Source organism: Cervus elaphus, chromosome 12, assembly GCF_910594005.1.
Source record: "Cervus elaphus chromosome 12, mCerEla1.1, whole genome shotgun sequence".
Lineage (NCBI taxonomy): Eukaryota > Metazoa > Chordata > Mammalia > Artiodactyla > Cervidae > Cervus > Cervus elaphus.
The window spans coordinates 32,335,310-32,355,504 of NC_057826.1; the positions used below are offsets into that span (position 1 = coordinate 32,335,310).

Below are 20,195 nucleotides of genomic sequence, written 5' to 3' on the forward strand. Positions count from 1 at the left end.
GCATTGCATATTGTAATTAAGGAAATATTGTATTTAAATATTGTAATTAAGGAAAAAGAAAAAACGTTGCCAGTGTGAGGCCAAAAAAAAAAAAAAGTAATAACTTGACCTCATTTGATTACTATTGAAGCTTTATGTTTCATGTTTCTTGGCCATTGTTTTTCCCATTTATTTTTTATTAGTTGGAGGCTAATTACTTTACAATATTGTAGTGGTTTTTGTCATACATTGACATGAATCAGCCATGGATTTACATGTATTCCCCATCCCGATCCCCCCTCCTACCTCCCTCTCTACCCGATCCCTCTGGGTCTTCCCAGTGCACCAGGCCCGAGCACTTGTCTCATGCATCCAACCTGGGCTGGTGATCTGTTTCATCCTAGATAATATACATGTTTTGATGCTGTTCTCTCGAAACATCCCACCCTTGCCTTCTCCCACAGAGTCCAAAAGTCTGTTCTGTACATCTGTGCCTCTTTTTCTGTTTTGCATATAGGGTTATCGTTACCATCTTTCTAAATTCCATATATATGTGTTAGTATACTGTATTGGTCTTTATCTTTCTGGCTTACTTCACTCTGTATAATGGGCTATATTACTCAGCCATTAAAAAGAATTCATTTGAATCAGTTCTTGGCCATTTTTATTTCTTCTATAAATTGTTTCCTTTGCTCACTTTTCCATTAGTTTGTTCCTGCTTATCAAACTCTTTAATATCCTAATTTTCATTAAATGATTTGTTTATTAAAGACTTTTTGAATAGAAAAAGCCTGTAAATTTTAATAATTAGATATATTTAATTAGTAGTTTAATTTCAGTTCTCACATAGTATAACCTATTTCATTTTTGTAAATAGTAGTAAGTTATGACATGTGAAACTTTTAAAAGAACATTTATTTTGTAAACTAGGAGCCTTTTGTGGCAGATGAGTATATTGAACGTCTTGTATGGAGAACCCCGGGAGGAGGCTCTAGAGGGGGACCTGAAGCTTTTGATCCTAAAAGGTGAAGTAAAATTTTTTTTTCATAGACCCAATCTAGTACAAGTTTGTGACTGGAATAGAGGCGACTGTTGGAATTCCTTTCAATATTCATGAAAAGGGAGTTAACAACTGGCCAATAAAAGGAAGAAACATTAGAAGCTTGAGATTTTTTTTTTTCCTTTTATGTTTCTTTTATTTTAGAGAAGGACTTTTAAGTGATATGGGGGAAGGGATTTTATTGCATTATGAGAATTTAATATTTTCTCCAATTAATAATAAATTAGAGATTATTGGTTATACCTCTACAATAAAACATGTTGAGTATGCTGTTTTAAGTATTGTTGTAAATGGGGGGAACAAAAATTCACCATACCCCGGAATGCACAGTATTATGTTTATATAGTACATTTTACCCTTTTGTCTATTTCTATAAAGTTGGTTTCATTTCTGGGGGTTAATCTGGAGATTCCCTATGAGGCTTTCATTTCTTTCAGAGATAATCTTTAACATGATGCTAGAGAGAAAATTAACATGTTCATCCCTACCTCAAGGAATGTTCACTAATGCTTTATTTACAATTATAAGTGAACTGATCAGTTCCGAGTGATCAATTATAGATGGATTGATACATATTCTAATTTTCTTTTGTTAGATTATTAGAAGAATTTGTAAATCATATTCAGGAGCTCCAGATAATGGATGAAAGGATTCAAAGGAAAGTAGAGAAACTAGAGCAACAGTGTCAGAAAGAAGCTAAGGAATTTGCCAGGAAGGTACAAGAACTCCAGAAAAGCAATCAGGTAAACCATTAATTAAATAATGAATATACAGACTTTAATATATTTATATCCTTTCAGTTTTAAGTTTTTTTTAAAAAAGTCTAGTCAAATAGTCGGAGAAGGCAATGGCACCCCACTCCAGTATTCTTGCCTGGAAAATCCCATGGATGGAGGAGCCTGGTAGGCTGCCGTCTATGGGGTCGCACAGAGTCGGACACAACTGAGGCAACTTAGTCAAGTAGTAATTGTTGAGGTTTCTTTATACTGCTCCCATCTCATGTCATAAAATGTTAATGGATTGTTACCAGGCACTCTTGGTGCACTTGTTTGCTACTGAGTGATGGTTTGGGGTCAGAGTACTCCCTTCTTAGGATGGGATGGTATTCAGTACAGTGTGGTCCTTGCTTCCTCTCTTAACAATGCAAATTTTTAAGAATGATACCTCAGCAGACCAGTATTTTTAGGGAGTCATGATTAGCTTGGATATTTGGGTATCTATTTGCATTCTCATTTAATCATAAAGCGAAATAATAATACCAGACCAGCTATTGCCGGGATCAGATTTTTCCCTAGAGGAAACCTGATCTGGGAAGTTTCACAGAAGTCGTGAGGCAGATACCCTAATGAGAATGCCGGTGTAACTGGGAAAAGCAGATGCAGAACTCTTCCTCAATCCATTTTGGAGTAAAACTGGACCATTAGGCTGATTCTGGGGTACACAGGCCAAACTTCTTAGCCATTCTTACTTCTTAGGCCCTAGACTTAATCAGGAATCTCTGAACCTCTTTCACATTCTGGGCCTGATGTGGGACTTAATTGACCTTTATAAGTCTGGTTAGAAGAGCTTGTTTAGCATTGCTGCCTTGTAGGGGTGGGTTGTTCTTTAGTATTAGGGATTAGCAAGCTGATTTCTACTCAGTTTTCATATGTTTAGATTCCTTCCCTTAAGCCTGTATAAAAAATATTTATAGATTTTAGAATATATAGACTTTAAATATTTATAAAATATTTAATAAACTCAGTAATTTACATAAGATAATGTATTTTTAAGTAGTTAAAGTAATAGATTCAAAATACTTCTAATGCAAATTCCCTTGGTAATAATAATAGTATTAATAGTTAATCTGGGTTCTCTGATTGTATTTTATGCTTATGCATGTTTCTCCTAGGTTGCCTTCCAACATTTCCAAGAACTTGATGAGCACATCAGCTATGTAGCAACCAAAGTCTGTCACCTTGGAGACCAGTTGGAGGGGGTAAACACACCCAGACAACGGGCAGTAGAGGCTCAGAAGCTGATGAAATACTTCAATGAGTTTCTAGATGGAGAACTGAAATCTGATGTTTTTACAAATTCTGAAAAGGTGAGCACTGTCAGAAGGATAAAAGCATATAATAACATTACTAACAATGCTCTAATTACGAACAACAATTGCTGCTTTCCAGAGTCAGACTTCAAATCACTGAGTAGTTGACTTATTAAAAGTCTTTATTCTGAAAAATACACTTGCCAACAAAATTTATATTCAGATTTTTAGTTGGATTGCCTGGCATTTTGTTTATGAGATGTGTATGGTTTAGAAATATTGAGTTAACTATGTTAATAAGTATTTTTTTTCATAATTGACTTTTAATATTAACAGAATTTAATAGTCATATTCCCCTGGGTGAGGGGGTGGTATAACCCTAAATCATCTACAAACTGAAGTATATTTCTGTGCAAGGAATTCAGAGCTTCTAGTTTTTGTTACTTGAATAAAGTTCTTTTATAAAAATGAAAGCATAGTTCAGATCAAAAAGAATTGAAAAATCTGAATTAATTATTCATGTTAATCTTTTTCATAGCACTAGTCACTTAATCCTGGTCTAAGGTTGTATAGTATTGGTTACTCTACAATCTTGGGAGAAGGTTATTCAGCTCCTTTTCTTCCCCTAAGGGGGAAAAAATTTAAAAGTGCATGAAAAAATAGACATTCTTATGGATAGTATATGGACATAGTATTAACATTGTCTATTAATATGTTGAATACAATCTTCCAGAATATTTTCCAGGTTTACTCCATGGGACATCTCAGGTAGTGGAATGTTAAAAGCTAAGTTGTATTGAAGTTCACTTTGAATTAAAAAACACATTGTTTTGTGAGTAGGAAATATATAGGTTTATAGAATTTATAATTTTTAGAAATCTTTGAAAGAAATGCTTATGTGTAGAGAAAATTCCTCTATAGAAAAGACAGTATTTTAAATAATGAGTTCCAGGAATTATATTTATAATGTAAAGTAGAGCTGATAAGATTAACATCAAGAACATAATCATACCTAAACACTTGTAAAACACTGGCAATATCTAACTTTTATACATTCATGTGGTTCTCACACACACACACACACAAACACACAGGGCTTGAACACCAAACTCTTTTTCAGGGTGCAGTTTTGTTTTGTTTGAATGTTTTTGTTTTGTTTCCTACATGAAACATACATATTTCTAATGTATTATAAAAGTATATATTGATACTTATATGTATTTTAAAAATTGTTTTATATATATATAAAATTGTGTGTAATTCAAGTCTTATACCTTGGGTTACCTTGGATTATACCTGTTGGATTGTAGAGTATATTTATGCTTTGTTATAAACAAAATGCAGATATTTTACCTGGTGCGAGTTGGTCTGTTTATTTCATGCAGCTCAAGGCAGCCATTTAGAATCTAGAGAAAAGTAAATATTTTAAAATTGACTGATTACACGTGTGTGTGTGTGTGTGTGTGTGTGTGTGCTCTCAGTTGTATCCTGCTCTTCTGCTATCCTGTGGACTGTAGCCCACCAGACTTCTCTGTCCACAGGATTTCCCAGATAAGACTGCTAAAATGGGTTTCCTTTTCCTTCTCCAGGGAATCTTCCCACCCCAAGAATCAAATCTGCATCTCTTGCATTTCCTGCATGGGCAGGCAGATTCTTTACCACTAGTGCCACATATATTTTTTTTAATGAAAAAGAATGATTTTACTATTTATTGCAAAGTATTGTTTCTTTGTGTGGAAGATCTTGTGGGGCACAAGTTGAAAGTAGTTAAGTATAGAATGTTTCAATCAATCACACATCCATCTGTTTTTATTTTTTTCATTTCTAAATAACATCACTGAGTATTTAGTACTCTCCATATCATGCTAAGGGTTAATCGCTCAGTCATGTCCAACTCTTTGTGATCCCATACACGGTAGCCCACCAGGCTCCTCTGTCCATGAATTTTCCCGGCAAGAATACTGAACTGGGCAGCCATTCCCTTCTCCAGGGGATCTTCCCCGCCCAGGGATCGAACTCAGGTCTTGTGCATTGCAGACAGATTCTTTATTGTCTGAGCCACCAAAACTATGCAGACTCAAATAACATTGGCCCTGGTTTTCAAGAAGTTTACTTTCAACTGAATTCAATGATGAATATTGTGGCATTCTAGAAAGACATCTTGTTATGTCTTTCTAGACATAACAAGACATGTTATGACATGTTATGAAAGGCTTGTTATGTATATATATTAGGTTACAAATGAGTAGATCCCTAAAACTTGATATAATAGTGATGATGTTGATAGTGATTGCACACATATTTTAACCCAATTTGTATTGCTTATAATGTTTTATATGATGAAATTATCTTCTTTACACTTTAAACATTTTAGTTATCCTCAAGTAATTGTGTAGTTCATGGTGTTACTATTGTCTCTTAATTTTTAAGATTCTTATTGAAAGATGAACAAATCTTCATATCCTTGCTACTTCATTCACTTGGTCACTAGCTGTCTAATTTTTGAGGAATAAGTACAGACTTAACAATGTTTAAGCTAATTCCTCTTATTTTCTTTCCTTTGCTTCACTGTCTCCCATATCTCATTTTCTTTCATCTTGTTTCTTTTTTTCTTATACTTTAGTCCTCTTTTCACAGTTGTCTTCTTTTTCTCTCATGTCTCCCATAGATTTTGGGTTACTGTTGAGTCATTATTTTTGGCCTGGTACTGTCACAGTTAAGTACACTTAGGAACCTCATATATGGTACTAGATTGCTAATTATTAGGTAAACTTCTGACTGTTTCAGTTTCTGCACTGTGTACCAGCTACCTTCCTAGTGGAAAGAAAAGGAAAATCACCCATGTCGGTGTGTGATTGTGGGAGGAATTAGAATGGGAAAAGATAACACATCTTAGTCCTTTTTCTTCCTGCTCCATAGTCATTTTTGCTGTTTGTTTGTTTTTTTTAATCTTTGCTTTTCAGAATCTTCTAATTTTCTTCTCTGGGGGGAAAAAAACATTTTATGTCCATAGTATGTATTTCCTTTTACTTCCATCTTTACAAAGTATGTTAGTTGTTTTTCTTTTTAGAATCACAACTTAATGTTCTCCATGTAGATAATGTCTGGTGGCTCTGATTATCTTTAATATGTTAGCATTGGGTGGTCTCTCACCTCACGCTGACATCAGTAGCAGATATATGCAATTATTAGATTGTGGTTTTGAAAACTGTGCCTAGAGTATATTTTAACTGACGGATGACTTTAAGGACTACTTGTGTGTGAAATAGTTTTTGTAAAATAATTTGGTAATTCCATAAAATCATATGTTATTTACTCTGCTGTACTTCTTCCTATATTAAGTGAAGTTTGCAAACACTGCATAATGGGGACTTCCATCTTTTAACAAGAACAAACTCCTGATGGAAACATAAAGCATGTACCTGGCAGGTTCCTTCTGAAGGGAGATTGGTGAGGAGAAAATGGCGGACCTTGCTAGTACCACTAAATGGCATGTTGAAAAGTGATCTTGCAGTGTTAATCTGTGCTCATGTGCAGCAGAATTAGAGTGAGCGTCTGGAGTGACATGCTGACTAGGAGAGAAGTAGCTGAAGCAGAAATGCTACCTATATTCACTCTTGTTTGGCATCAGCAGTATCATTTGGCCCTGCTCTTGTTTTCCACTGTTGTTTGCCAGACTTCACATGAGTACTCACTTTAGAAAGGTCTGTTTGAAGGTTCTCAGCTCTTCTGTCAACGTTTGTGGGAGTCTCTGTCTTTTTTTCTTTTTTTCCTTAGTGTTAAAGAAAGTGAATGATAAAATCAGTTACTAAAGGTGTGCCAAAATTAAACTCAATGCTTATTTGAAATTTGTTTTCAAAAGTTAGCATATATAACTCTCTATACATTAGTATGAATAAGCACAAATTTCTGCATTTAAAAAATTTTAGACCCCTTGTCTAAATCCTTTAGTTACACAGCTTGAATAAGTACAAACATTTTTGTATTGTATTCTGTTCAGAAGACTTCATCTTAACACGTTTTAAAACTTGGTATGTTCATTAAATGACAAGCATCTTGTTATTTTGTTCGCCTGAAGTGGGGTGTTTGCACCAGTATGGTCTAAATTATTTTCATAAATCTTGTCTCTCTGTTCGTAAACTCAGAAGATACTTAAACTCGCTTTCGGCAGTCAGTTATTCGAATTTTTTCAGAGTAGACTTGAACTGCAGGCTTCATTGAGAAGGGGCTGTAAAATTGTAAAATTATAAAATTATAATTTTAAAATTATAAAATTTAAAATTATAAAATCACAAGATTTAAATACCATAATGACAAATGCTTATATTTCAATGACTCGTTATTGGTGATACCCCAGATGTATTCCTGTTGCTCACAAGATTTTGTTGTGTATCTTAAAAGAAAATGGTTTGGGTGAGGGTCTGTGGACATACATAGGAGAATATTACTATTTTTAAATACAAAATTATTTTTGATACATATAAAGGTTTTTTTTTAAATTATTGCTTTTATTTTTTAATAGATAAAGGAGGCAGCAGACATCATTCAGAAGTTGCACCTAATCGCCCAAGAGTTACCTTTTGATAGGCAAGTTTATTTCTCAAGAGTTAATTTGGTTATATGGTGTGTAATGTATGGAATAAAATTGTACTTTTACCTGTATTATTTTACTCATTAATTCAACAAGAACTTACTGAGGACTGCATTTAAAAGATACAATATGCAATAGTTGATTGAAAAAATGTGGTCTCTTAGCAACTAAGTTTAATGATATATGTTGAAATAATCTCAGTCCTTTTTCTTTTGGAAAAAAATTGATGGAGAATTTTGAAATTGACAAGTGACATTTTGAGTTTTCTTTTTTTTTGGACTTTGATAACAGTGTAGAAGGGCGGAGAAAAATTAAACATGGTTTCTTGAGTTGCTTTTTCCTCTAGATGAGAGTTCTTAAGCTTTTGGGAGTCTTGGATACCTCTGAAAAGCTGGTAAAAGCTGTGAAATTGCCTTTAAAAAGTTCAGATAAACAGACTGTTGTATACAATTTATTGGGCTTTTAGACCATTTAACCTATCTGAAGGCTCCTTCCTAGGGACCTTAAGGTTACAAAGTCCTGTTTTATATGCCAGGCCTTAGGACCGTTGCTAAGTCAGGTATTAATAGTCTCATCCTTAAAGAAACTTCAGTGAGAAGAAAATTCTTTCATGATTTCCTTTAGTCCATGGAATGTCAGACTCTTTAATTAAATATTATTAATAGTGGTTCTCCCATTTAAATATCTGGAAAAACATATCTTCTCTTAAAACAGATAATGTATCTTATTCCTTTTGTGGTACTTGAAGATCCTTAGGTACAGGTGGAATGTAAATGTATTACTATACTTAAAGTTTGCCCATTATGTCCCAAACATAGAGTGAAAGTGAATTCCCTACCCGTAAATATATTTTATTTTACTTTGAACTTTGTGTCATCATAAAGAGTTAGCAGTAATAATCATTTAGCTATTATTGATACTCTCATGCTTGTCCAACATAAGCAATGATTTTTAATGTCACCCACAAAAAAGCTTTTATTTCAGAGTTAAACCATTTACCTAAATGGATAAAATGTATGGCTCACAATGGGTACATGGTAGTTTTCTCCCACCCATACAAACATCAGACATATACTCATCTTCTCCCACTTCTCAGTTACATACTTCTCTTATAGTTTTGTTTTAACCTGTCTCCCAAGCCTTAGAATTGAATTTACATCCTAATCAAATTTAATTTTCTCACAGAGATCAATATAACCTAACATGTATTCTGTACTCTGTGATCCACCATTACTTTGATATATCAGTTTTGTTGTCTGTGTGCTCAGTTGCTAAGTTGTGTTTGGCTCTCTGTGATCCTGAGGACTATAGCCCGCCAGGCTCGCTCCTCTGTCCATGGGATTTCCCAGGCACAAATACTGGAGCGAGTTACCATTTTCATCTCCAGGGGATTTTACCAACCCAGGGTTCATTCAAACCCACATCTCCTGCTTGACAGGCAGATTCTTTACCACTGAGCCACCTGGGAAGCCCATATCAATTTTGTATAGCTGTTTGAATTATTATCCTCTTTATCTATCTTTGGCATCTTTTTTGCCATCCCCTCACCTATCACTTTAAACTAATTACGTGAGATCTTTCAGTGTTAATTTTCCATGTTGTGATTCCCCCTTGATATTTATGATTTGAAAAAGTTCTAGTATATTTTAACTGGTATTTTAATTTCTGAATTTGCAGAGGTTGAATGCTAGGCGCCTAACACGCAGGGTCCTTTTTATGGCTTCTATTTTATTTTTCCAGGTTTAAAATAGCTTATTTTATATACTTATTGTTTATTTTCTTTTAAGTGACAATAATGAAACTTCATGTGAAAAAATCCCAACAGAAGGGAAAAGAGACAAATATCAAGTGAATTTAAAATGGCAATGAATATGAGTAGGGACAATAACTCAGTTGTTGGGATTGGCTCAGTTAATTAATGTCTTGTTCAGAATTCCTCCCTCTTTAAAAGGGAGTTGGTTATTCAGAGTGAATTTCCTCAGTGAAAACTAGATACTCCATCTGAATTGCCCAGTTTCAGTTTTGTTAAATGGCATGCTTCCTGTCAGTACTCTCTCCCCTCTGGCCTTGTCTTTGCCCTCCTTCCTTGGTCACACCCTCCCTCTCACCTCCCTTCCTCCCTCCCCTCCCTCCCTTCCTTTATGAAGACATTTAGTATGGAGAGTTCCTATGTATCCTCATTCTCCCTTTTATTAATATCTTACATTACTATGGTATATTTGTCACAAATAATGAACTTCATCATTGGTTTTTATCTTGCAGATTTTCAGAAGTTAAATCTAAAATTGCAAGTAAGTGGGGTTCTATTTATTTAACTGTTTTGAATAGGTGAGCAAACTACTTTTATAAAAGAAAGAAGATCGTAAAAGAAGAGAGTGGGAACAATGTCATCCTCCCATCCCATCCGTGAATTTGATTCCTCTTGCTTGAAACAGCTATTAAATATTATCTGTTTCTTGTGTATTCTTCCATAGTATTCTGTGGATATCTTGATATAAGCATAGGACATAAATCATGTATATAACATGTAGAATTTTTTTCTGTGGTCCCCATGTATTTTAAAATTGGTGGCATCTTATACAAATAGCTTGATACCTTATGTTTTTAACAACATATCTTAGACATTGTTTTTGTATCCATACATACCAGTCTGTTTTTAAAAAAAAAAAAAAAAGCTAATATGACCACTTCAGTACCACTTCAGTACCTTACATGGTAGCTTGAATCTTGTTCTGTAGATTGTATTTCAGGCAGATCATTCCAGATTTCTTGAATAGCCACTATATTTGTAGGCTCTAAGTCACTACTCAGGAACTCATTGAAGTTCAAAAATCACCTGTTTTGCCAAAAGTGTACCGTAATAGCCCCAAGAATGTAGTAAATCAAATACCATATGTTGCCTTAAGGTGTAATTTGGTTTTGAATCTGCCTTTGTTCACGGTAAAGTCATTTTAACTCTAGTATCTAAAGAGTTTGATGTTTACTCTTTCTCTAAAGTCTCTTTACTCTTCCTGTCTCTTGCTTTCAGAAATGACATCCAGGAGGTTTTTCCCAGCCAGCTGTTTTTTCACATAGTTGTAAATGGAAGTCAGACTATAAGAGCTGATCTGTTTTGCCAGTTGGGAAGATTTTTTGTGTGTGTTGAAAACATAGATTTATATACCTTAGGGTTTCGCTCCACTACCTGTAATCTCATGGTTTTTACAATTCTTTTTAAAAAAAAGCTAGATTCATAGTCATTATATTTATAAAGAAACCATATACTTACAAATAACCTGTGTACTTTGTCTCATTGTAGCTGAATGACTTTCTGTTTTTAGGTAAATACCATGATTTAGAATGCCAGTTGATTCAGGAGTTTACTGGTGCTCAAAGAAGAGGTGAAATCTCCAGAATGAGAGAAGTAGCAGCTGTTTTACTTCATTTTAAGGTACATAGAAAAAGTTTAAAGTGCAGATTAGTCTTAAAGAATGTAGAGATGATGTGAATTCTGTATGTTGTTGTTTTGTCACTAAGTTGTGATTCTTTGTGACCCCATGGACTATAACCCGCCAGGCTCCTCTGTCCATGGAATTTCCCAGGCCAAGAATATTAGAGTGGGTTGCTGTTCTTTCTCTGGAGGATCTTCCCCACCCAGGGATTGAACCCATGTCTCCTGCATTGGCAGGCAGATTTTTACCACTGAGCCACCAGGGTGTATTACAGTCTGTGATTTTGCCCTGTTGTTTTAGTGTATCACAGTGTTAATTTTCATTGTTTGGAATAATTTGAATGTATATGTTTTATGTTTCTGCAGAAATGATATTAAATCCTAGGTCTTTAGGATCTTATATTTAGTACTATTAATACTTTTTATTATTAATATTAGTACTATTAATAATAAAACTATCACTGAATTTTTATATAGTTTGATGTAGAAAATCATTTTGTCTCCCTTCTATTTATTGTTTTTTTTAGTCAAACATTTTATGAAATAATTCAAAAGCGAGAAGGCTTGCCCTTAAGTGTCCGTTGGAATACAGAAACCAGAGAGTAGCTGTTACTGCTGGCCATTTATTGAGGCATAGAGATAGCTTTATTATATATAAGACCTCTTTTATTGACATTGTTATTGTTGTTATAACTTAACCAAAACAGTGATGTGTATTTCTCTCTTCTTCATAGGGTTATTCTCATTGTGTTGATGTTTATATAAAGCAGTGCCAGGAGGTAACGTAACAGTACACTTCATTTGATTTTATTTTATCCTAATTTGTATTTTAAAAAGCATTTTAAATTATATATTCATTATATAAAATTCCTGTACTCTTTAGGGTGCTTACTTGAGAAACGATATATTTGAAGATGCAGCAATACTCTGTCAACGGGTGAACAAACAAGTTGGAGATATCTTTAGCAATCCAGAAACAGTACTGGCTAAACTTATTCAAAATGTATTTGAAATCAAACTACAGGTAATTTTAAACAGTGACTAAGTAGTTCTTAAGACAATATGTGTTTTTTACCCTCTGTTTTAAAAGTTTTTAAAAATTGAGTTTATTTGTGTAGTATTCTTAGGAACAGGAATTCACTTATTAAGTATAGGGGAAAGGAGTGACAGTGTCAAGCTTTAAAACAAAATATTAAAAGGTGCCACTCTCGGTCTTCAGAGCATGTGTTTGAAATTACGTGTGTATCAGTAGTAGTAGTAACAGGTGTGATAGATTAGCCTCAATTTAATATTCACTGGGCTCTCACCTCGACCAATTGATAGCATTTTTGAAATGCTAAGAATGATACTTAGCATTGACATTGCTTACCTTATTTTACCTTAGTAAAGTAAATGTGAACAAGAATTACGAGATCTCTAGAATTTATCATATGGCATTGACATGAAAAGAAAAAACTCTGAACGTTTTGTTTACAGCCTTTACTTCCATAGCTCTGCACTTTAAGGCAACATTTCCTAAACTGTTTACCAGTGGATTCAGCAGTGTTAAATAAATGTTGTTTTAAAAACACGACTTTTAATATCCTTTAAAGGTACTAATATGTACTGTGATCCTCTAGAAGTGGAAATGTAATGTACTGCCTTTCCCAGTTTCATAGTAATGTCTCATAGTGTCTCAAAAGACACTAGTGTTACTTAGACTACAGTTTGGGAAATGCTACTTTAAAGAATTGACCATATTGATATAGCTTCAAGTGTTTTTTGGAATTTTTTTCAAAAGACAAGATATTTGAGATTCTTAATGCTTAATCCCAATGCTGATATAAATGTACAAGTAAATATGAGAAGCAGTAAACTAAAAAACTATTTTCTAATTTTTTTTATATTGGTCTATTTCTTTTGCATTGCCTTTTCCACTGGATTTTAAGTCAGAACAGTTCAAGAATGTAGAGTAACTCTAGAGGAAAAAAATATTGACTATATAATTTAATATTTACTTAATTAACAGAATGTTGACTTTTCTTTTTAGAGCTTTGTGAAAGACCAGTTACAAGAATATTGGAAGTCTGAAGCAGAGCAGTATCTCAAAAGTCTCTATGATTTATACACAAGGTATATTTTTAATTATTAGAAAATAGTAATATCTCACATTTTCTTTCCTTCAGATAGAAAATTGGGAAGTATTCAGGTGTTTTTAAATAACAGTTTATCAGATAGCAATATAGCTTTTAGCATTAACTACTTGGCTGTATAGACTAGTGTTGTATAAGAGTATCTTTCTTAGCATGTTAACTATTAGATATTATGCTTTATGTTAATATACTTTAATGAAGTATAAAACCTTGTTTAAACTAAGACTTGAGAATTATATTTTTTGTCTTAATTGTAAACTAGTTCATTATTCTTTAATTTTTTTTTTAAGAACAAGTGATAATTACATTTATTTCCAGTTAAAGCTTTAGAAGTTGAGAAAAGGAGTGACAAATTCTTAACAAATGACAGTTTCAGGCTTAAGTCTGATGTGAAAATTTGTCTTGTGTTTTTGTAAATGGCAGTGTTATACTTTGTAGAAGCTTTATGTGGAGTTTTGGAGTTTTTTTCCAATCCTGTTGCTTTTCTTCATTGTCATTTTGAGAAGAGGGTTTTCAAAAGTAACTGTAATCAGGAAGTCTGTTTCAACAGCAGCACTATTGTGAGTCTGTCTTCAGCGGTGAGAAACAGAAAATGAGAGGCAAGTCTAGAGAAGAGAATGAACAGAGGAAGTGTTTTGACTTGGTACCATGTCATGAATGGCATACTTGAAGCCATTCTGCCATCATTGCCATTTCTAGACTGGTTGGTTGCCTTTGTTTTCTCTTGTTCAGTTGTCTCTAGGAGTTTATGGCAGTTTTCAAAACCATGATATTATTTGTAATATACATTCTACTTAAAATATGTATATAACCTTATACAGTTGCTCTCTGCATCCTGAGTAACTTCCCAGGGTTTAAGAAATGGTGGTTTAATGTAAGTTTTTCAAAAGTCACATTGTAAAAATATGTATTTCTTAATATTATTACTATACCTAAAATATACATTTATCTTTTTCCCCTCTTTTCCATGAAAAGAACCACAAATCTTTCCAGCAAGTTGATGGAGTTTAACTTAGGTACTGATAAACAGACTTTCTTGTCTAAGCTTATCAAGTCCATTTTCATTTCCTATTTGGAGAGCTACATTGAAATAGAGACTGGCTATTTGAAAAACAGAAGTGGTACGATCCTACAGCGCTATTATGAGTCAAAAAACCATCAAAAGAGATCCATTGGCACAGGAGGGTAAGTGTTTTTGTTAAATGTTACAGTTAAAACTAAAGATATTAATAATTTGTAAAATATTAATAGTCATTAGAATTTTCTGTGAAGAATTCTTTTAATTAAGTTTTTTTATACCATTCATCAAATCCTGTCTTTTGAGCCACATGTTGAAATATTCTAATATAACATTATTAAAATGTGAAACATAATACCAGTACCATAAAGAGTTCCTCCCATCCTCCCTCCTTTCCTTTTTTCAGACTGAGTTAATTATTCCAGGTCATTATAGGAAGTAAGTTATTTTATTGCTGCTGTTGCAGGTATGGTTAAAAAGAACAAGAACCCCTGCAAATTGATACCCTGAGCTTTTTAAAGGACTTGGACATGAACTTGTTTAAGTAATACATTAAAACCTGAATTTACTCATATCCTAGAAGAAAATAAAATGATTTGCTATAAGAATTGGTGGCAGCTCAGTAATCTAGATCTTACCTGTATGGAATTTAGTTGATTCTAGGATGAATCAAAATGACTTTTGTGAACCATCATAGTTGATGGTTCATATAATATGTATTCAGCTAAATCAGCTTCTTATTTCCCAGCTTGTTATATATTAAATAATTATCATGGGAGATTATAATTAGGAATAAGAAGTGACATCTGAAAGGCAGTAGCAAGTAAAAGAAAAAGCTAAAAAACAGCCATAAGAATTTTTTTTGAAAGTTCATAGTCTGGAGCTATATATTCTATTAATAGGAACAAAAGTAATCTAGCCTTCTATATTATAATAAATGTTCTTAATAACCCTTAGTCATTTAGAAAAGCTAAATTATGTTTAATAGTAATAAATGTACAATATGCTTAGGTAGTTAGTATATTTAAAAAGCTTTAAAATTTTAAAATTTGTTTTAAGCGGGGCCATTTAATTATCTGAAATATTAACTTACTTCGAATAGCCTACTTCCTAAGGAAACCAAACAAAGAGTTTTTGGCTATTGAATCAGAACTGTAGAGCTAACTATCGAGTCAGAATTGTAGAGCTAAAAGAGACTTTAGAGATAATAACTGCAGATCTCCTCACTTGTCATATGACAGTCTTCTATTTAGAGATTAATGCTTGCATCACTTGACAGAACTACTAATTGAAATCAGAAGTTTTAGGTCTCCTGCTATTGGTCCATTTTTCTTCTTTTTATTAGTTCATGTATACTAAGTTTGAGAGTACTTGAAATTGAAATCTATGTATAGTAGTCTTCTTTTTTCATTTGTTTCTATTATGCACTAGTATTCAAGATCTGAAAGAGAGAATTAGACAGCGTACCAACTTACCACTGGGGCCAAGTATCGATACTCATGGAGAGACTTTCCTGTCCCAGGAAGTGGTGGTTAATCTTTTGCAAGAAACCAAACAAGCCTTCGAAAGATGTCATAGGGTAAGAATTGTACATTTATTTAATTTATATATAGCTGTGTATTTTAAGTTTTGCTTGTTTATACTAAGATGTAGCTCTGCCCTCTGGTTATGAACACCTGTGTATTATAATAAAAAAATAGGATTTTTGTTTAGGGAACATAATTATTTTTAAATTGTTTAGACGTATGTTTTAATATGATTTTAAATGAGCATACCAAATTTTCTTCAATGAGATATTAAATCAAGATATGAAAGTGAGGGTTAGAACCAGATCATAAAGAAATACACTAGCATTAGGGAGAGAAGGATGTTTTAAGAACAGATCAAAGGAAAGGAAAAATTGTCTCCATTAAAAATTTAGAATGTCTTCAACAAACACACTTTAACAAAGTAAACAATTAAGCCAGAGTGTGAAAAGAAGGCTTTAACCAGTTTTACTAGCAGAAGATTTATAAAACAAATAATACTTGTTAGTAATTGTACAGCACATACTATGTTCCAGGCACTATTCCAAGCACTTTAGGTATGCATTAACTCATTTAGTCATTGTAACATTTCTGTGAGGTTGTTATATCTGTTCTACAGAGGAAGAAACTGAGCTACATATTTCTTAAGTATGAAATTGAGAGTTGAGGTAGTCTTAATTTTTTATTTGTATGATGTATGTGGTCTATATATTTATATTGATGGATCAATATAGACTGTATATATAAATATAAATCAATAGGAAACAAGTCAAAGGCTATACATAAATACAGAAAATGTGAGTTATCAATAAGATATTTAGTCTCACTGGTGGGACATGAAACTTAAGGCAGGGAAAATACTAATTCTCGATAGGTTGGCAAAAATTTTGTTGATACTGTTGGTAAGGATGTGGAGTAATAGAAGTTCTTATACACTGCCAATGGAAGTAGTAATCAGTATACGTTGGAGGGTAATTTGTTAATTTCTTAGAGAATTTGTAGGTTCACAGGACATGTCTAACATCATAAGCTACATTGTTTGTCATGGTGAAAAATTAGAAACTAAGTGTGCTGTAGAAAGAATTGATAAAGTGACAGTGTTCATATACTAAAAAGCTAATATACCAATTTAAATGACTAAACTAGAGTTACAAGTATCAGCATGAGTAAATCTCAAAAATATAATGTTTAGTGGAAAGAGCAAGATGGGGAAAGATATATTCATTATACCACAATATAAAGTTTTAAAAAGTAAAAATATTTTGTTCAGGAGCATATACAACATGGGTGTGATAAACAGTTTCAGAGTAGTGGTTGTCTTGGGAGGAATACCTAAGGCACTTTATAATGTTGGACTGCCTCTGCCACCACGGAAGAAAAAAAATCTGAAGTACATTTGGAAAAATGTTAAGACATGACACCTCAGGGTATGTGATGGCTATATTTGATACAGTAATAGCTCTACTCTCCTGAATTCTGGAAATATGTTAAAATGTTTCTGCACCGTCACATCATCAGACCTGAAGCTGTCAGCATGTTCCTTGGTTTGAGTCACAGTGTGTGCTTAGTCACTTTAGTCGTGTCCAACTCTGTGCAGCCCTGTGGGGTGCAGCCCGCCAGGCTCCTCTGTCCAAGGGATTCTCTAGGCAAGAATACTGGAGTGGGTTGCCATGCCCTTCTCCAGGGGATCTTCCCAACCCAGGGATTGAAGCTAGGTCTCTTGTATCTCTGGTATTGGCAGGAAAGTTCTTTACCACTGACACCACCTGGGAAGCCCTTGAGTCACACTCAGTAACTAGATCTAAATCATGACCTTCTGTCTGAATAATGACAAAATTGAAAATCAGTTTAATTCTTTGCAGTCTGATTTAACAAACATTATTTTGTGTTTATTTTGTACTACCTGCCATGTTGGGTATTAGGGTTCTAAGTACAAAACATACACATTACTTTTGCATAGTGAGAAAAGAGGTAGATGTATAAAGAATTAGTGCAGGTACCATTCACTGTGTATACAGTGGCAGAGCTCCTCTTCTTGGGCTCTGAAATCCCTGTGGATGGTGACTGCAGCCATGAAATCAGAAGACAATTGCTGCTTGGCAGGAAAGCTGTGACAGACCCAACCAGTATATATTCTGCTGACAAAGGTGCGTATAGTCAAGGCTATGGTCTTCCCAGTGGTCATGTACCGTTGGGAGAGCTGCACTGTAAAGAAGGCAGAGCACCAAGATTTGATGCCTTCGAACTGTGGTGCTGGAGAAGACTCCTGAGAATACCTTGGACAGTAAGGAGATCAAACCAGTCAATCTTAAGGGAAATCAACCCTGAATACTTGTTGGAAGGAATGATGCTAAAGCTGAAGCTCCAGTATTTTGATCATCTGATGTGAATAGCTGACTCATTGGAAAAGTCCCTGTTACTGGAAAAGATTGAGGGCAGAAGGAAAAGAGGGCATCAGAGATGAAATGGCTGGATGGCATCACCGATGTGATGGACATGAACTTGGGCAAACTTTGGGAGATGGTGAGGCACAGGGAGGCCTGGCGTGCTGCAATCCATGGGGTTGCAAAGAGTCAAACAGGACTGGGTGACTGAACAGCACAACAGATATACACTGTTGAGACCTAAAGAGGAAGCAGCCAGTTCTAACTGATTAAGGAATCGAGGATGAGTATTTTTCAGGGAAGATTTCAAAAAGGAGAGGACATTTGAGGTCTGGGTCTTGAAAGATAAATAGGGTATCTTCAAGAGGATGATTCTGGCAGGTGGTTTCAGGAAAAGAGAATATTACATGCACAAAGACATATACAGAGAACAGTCATGCAGCATGAAATGCTTGAACTGAAAAAGGATATGGGAGAGTAATGAGACAGGAATTTGAAAATGTAGACAAAAACTCTTTGTATACCATACTTAGAAATTTGGACTTGACCTTGTTAGATGTTGATGGAAATATTAAAGGATATAAAACAGGGTAGTGTAATGAGAAGTTTGGGTGTATTTTTCTTTCTTAAAAAAACAGTAATTTCGAGATATAATTGACATTCAGTAGACTGCATGTATTTGAACTGTACAATTTGATAACTTCGGTAAATTATGTGTACATTTATGAAGCTATAGTGCAATCAAAGTAATGAACAGATCGTCACCTGCAAAGTTTCCTTTTCTCCTCCCTCTGTTTCTGTCCTCAGGCAACTGTGACCTCCTTCACTGTAGATTAGCTGTCAAAAAGAAGTTGTCAAGACTCAGGACTGAGTCTTGAAAACTAAATAGGATTTTTCAAGAAGTTGATTAATTTTCTAGAATTTTTAATAAATGGGATTATAATATGGTATATACATGTGTTTCTGGATTCTTTAACTCAGCATAAATGTTTTGAAATTCATTCATGTTGTGTGTATTAGTATGTTCTTTTATTGCTGAATAGTATTTTATTGCATGGAAAAGAAGTGAAAGTGTTAGTTGCTCAGTCATGTCCGATTCTTTGTGACCCATGGACTTCTCTGTCCATGGAATTCTCCAGGCAAGAATACTGGAGTGGGTAGCCATTTTCTTCTTTTGGGGATCTTCCCGACCCAGGGATTGAACCGCGGTCTCCTGATTAAAGGCAGATTCTTCACAGTTTTGCTTATCCACTTACCTATTGATGGCAGTTTAGATTGGCTCCAGTGTTTGACTGTTAAAAATGAAGCTGCTTTGAACATTCTTGTATATATCTTTATGCAGACATATGCTTTCATTTCTCCTTAGTAACATTTTTAAAAATTGGGTTCTTATTTCTTGACAGTTGTATATATAGTTTTTTTTTTAAAGTGACATCGCTCAGTTGTGTCCGACTCTTTGTGACCCCATGGACTATATAGCCTACCAGGCTTTTCCATCCATGGAATTTTCCAGGCAAGAGTACTGGAGTGGTTGGCCATTTCCTTCTCCAGGGGATCTTCCCAACCCAGGGGTCGAACCCGGGTCTCCCGCACTGCAGGCAGATGCTTTACCATCTGAGCCACCAGGGAAAAACTCATTTATCAGATACCTAATCTGCAGATTTTTTTTTCAGTCTGTGGTTTGTCTTTTTCATATCTAAACAGTATTTCAAAGAAAAGAAGTTATTAATTTTGACACTTTTCTGTTATGGGAGGTATTTTTGGTATCATATATAAGGAATCCTTGCCTAACCTAAGGTCATAAAGATTTCCTTTTATATTTTCTTTTATTGTATTTGTTTCCTTTAAGTTTTTTTTCTTTTTAAAAAAAAACATAAAATTTTAATATGATTTTGAAAGGTTACGCTCTGTTTACAATTACTACAAAATATTGGCTATATTCTCCACCTTGTACAATACCTTGAGCCAGCCCAATAGTTTGTGTCTCCTACACCATATCCACATATCCCCCCACAGTGGTAACCACTAGTTTTTTCTCTGTATCTA

The 20,195-nt window shown here is 34.1% G+C and overlaps 1 protein-coding gene across 1 annotated transcript in view; it reads left to right on the top strand.

Annotated features, from left to right (window-relative positions):
* The window catches only part of EXOC5 (exocyst complex component 5), a 53,377-nt gene that overhangs the window by 14,613 nt on the left and 18,569 nt on the right, over nucleotides 1-20,195 (top strand). Inside the window, exons 2-12 of the mRNA XM_043918942.1 lie at nucleotides 910-1,004; nucleotides 1,635-1,782; nucleotides 2,931-3,125; nucleotides 7,591-7,655; nucleotides 9,922-9,950; nucleotides 10,980-11,089; nucleotides 11,824-11,868; nucleotides 11,973-12,113; nucleotides 13,119-13,201; nucleotides 14,197-14,406; nucleotides 15,671-15,818. Coding sequence (XP_043774877.1) covers nucleotides 910-1,004; nucleotides 1,635-1,782; nucleotides 2,931-3,125; nucleotides 7,591-7,655; nucleotides 9,922-9,950; nucleotides 10,980-11,089; nucleotides 11,824-11,868; nucleotides 11,973-12,113; nucleotides 13,119-13,201; nucleotides 14,197-14,406; nucleotides 15,671-15,818 — 1,269 coding nt within the window. The remainder of the gene's footprint in view (nucleotides 1-909; nucleotides 1,005-1,634; nucleotides 1,783-2,930; nucleotides 3,126-7,590; nucleotides 7,656-9,921; nucleotides 9,951-10,979; nucleotides 11,090-11,823; nucleotides 11,869-11,972; nucleotides 12,114-13,118; nucleotides 13,202-14,196; nucleotides 14,407-15,670; nucleotides 15,819-20,195) is intronic.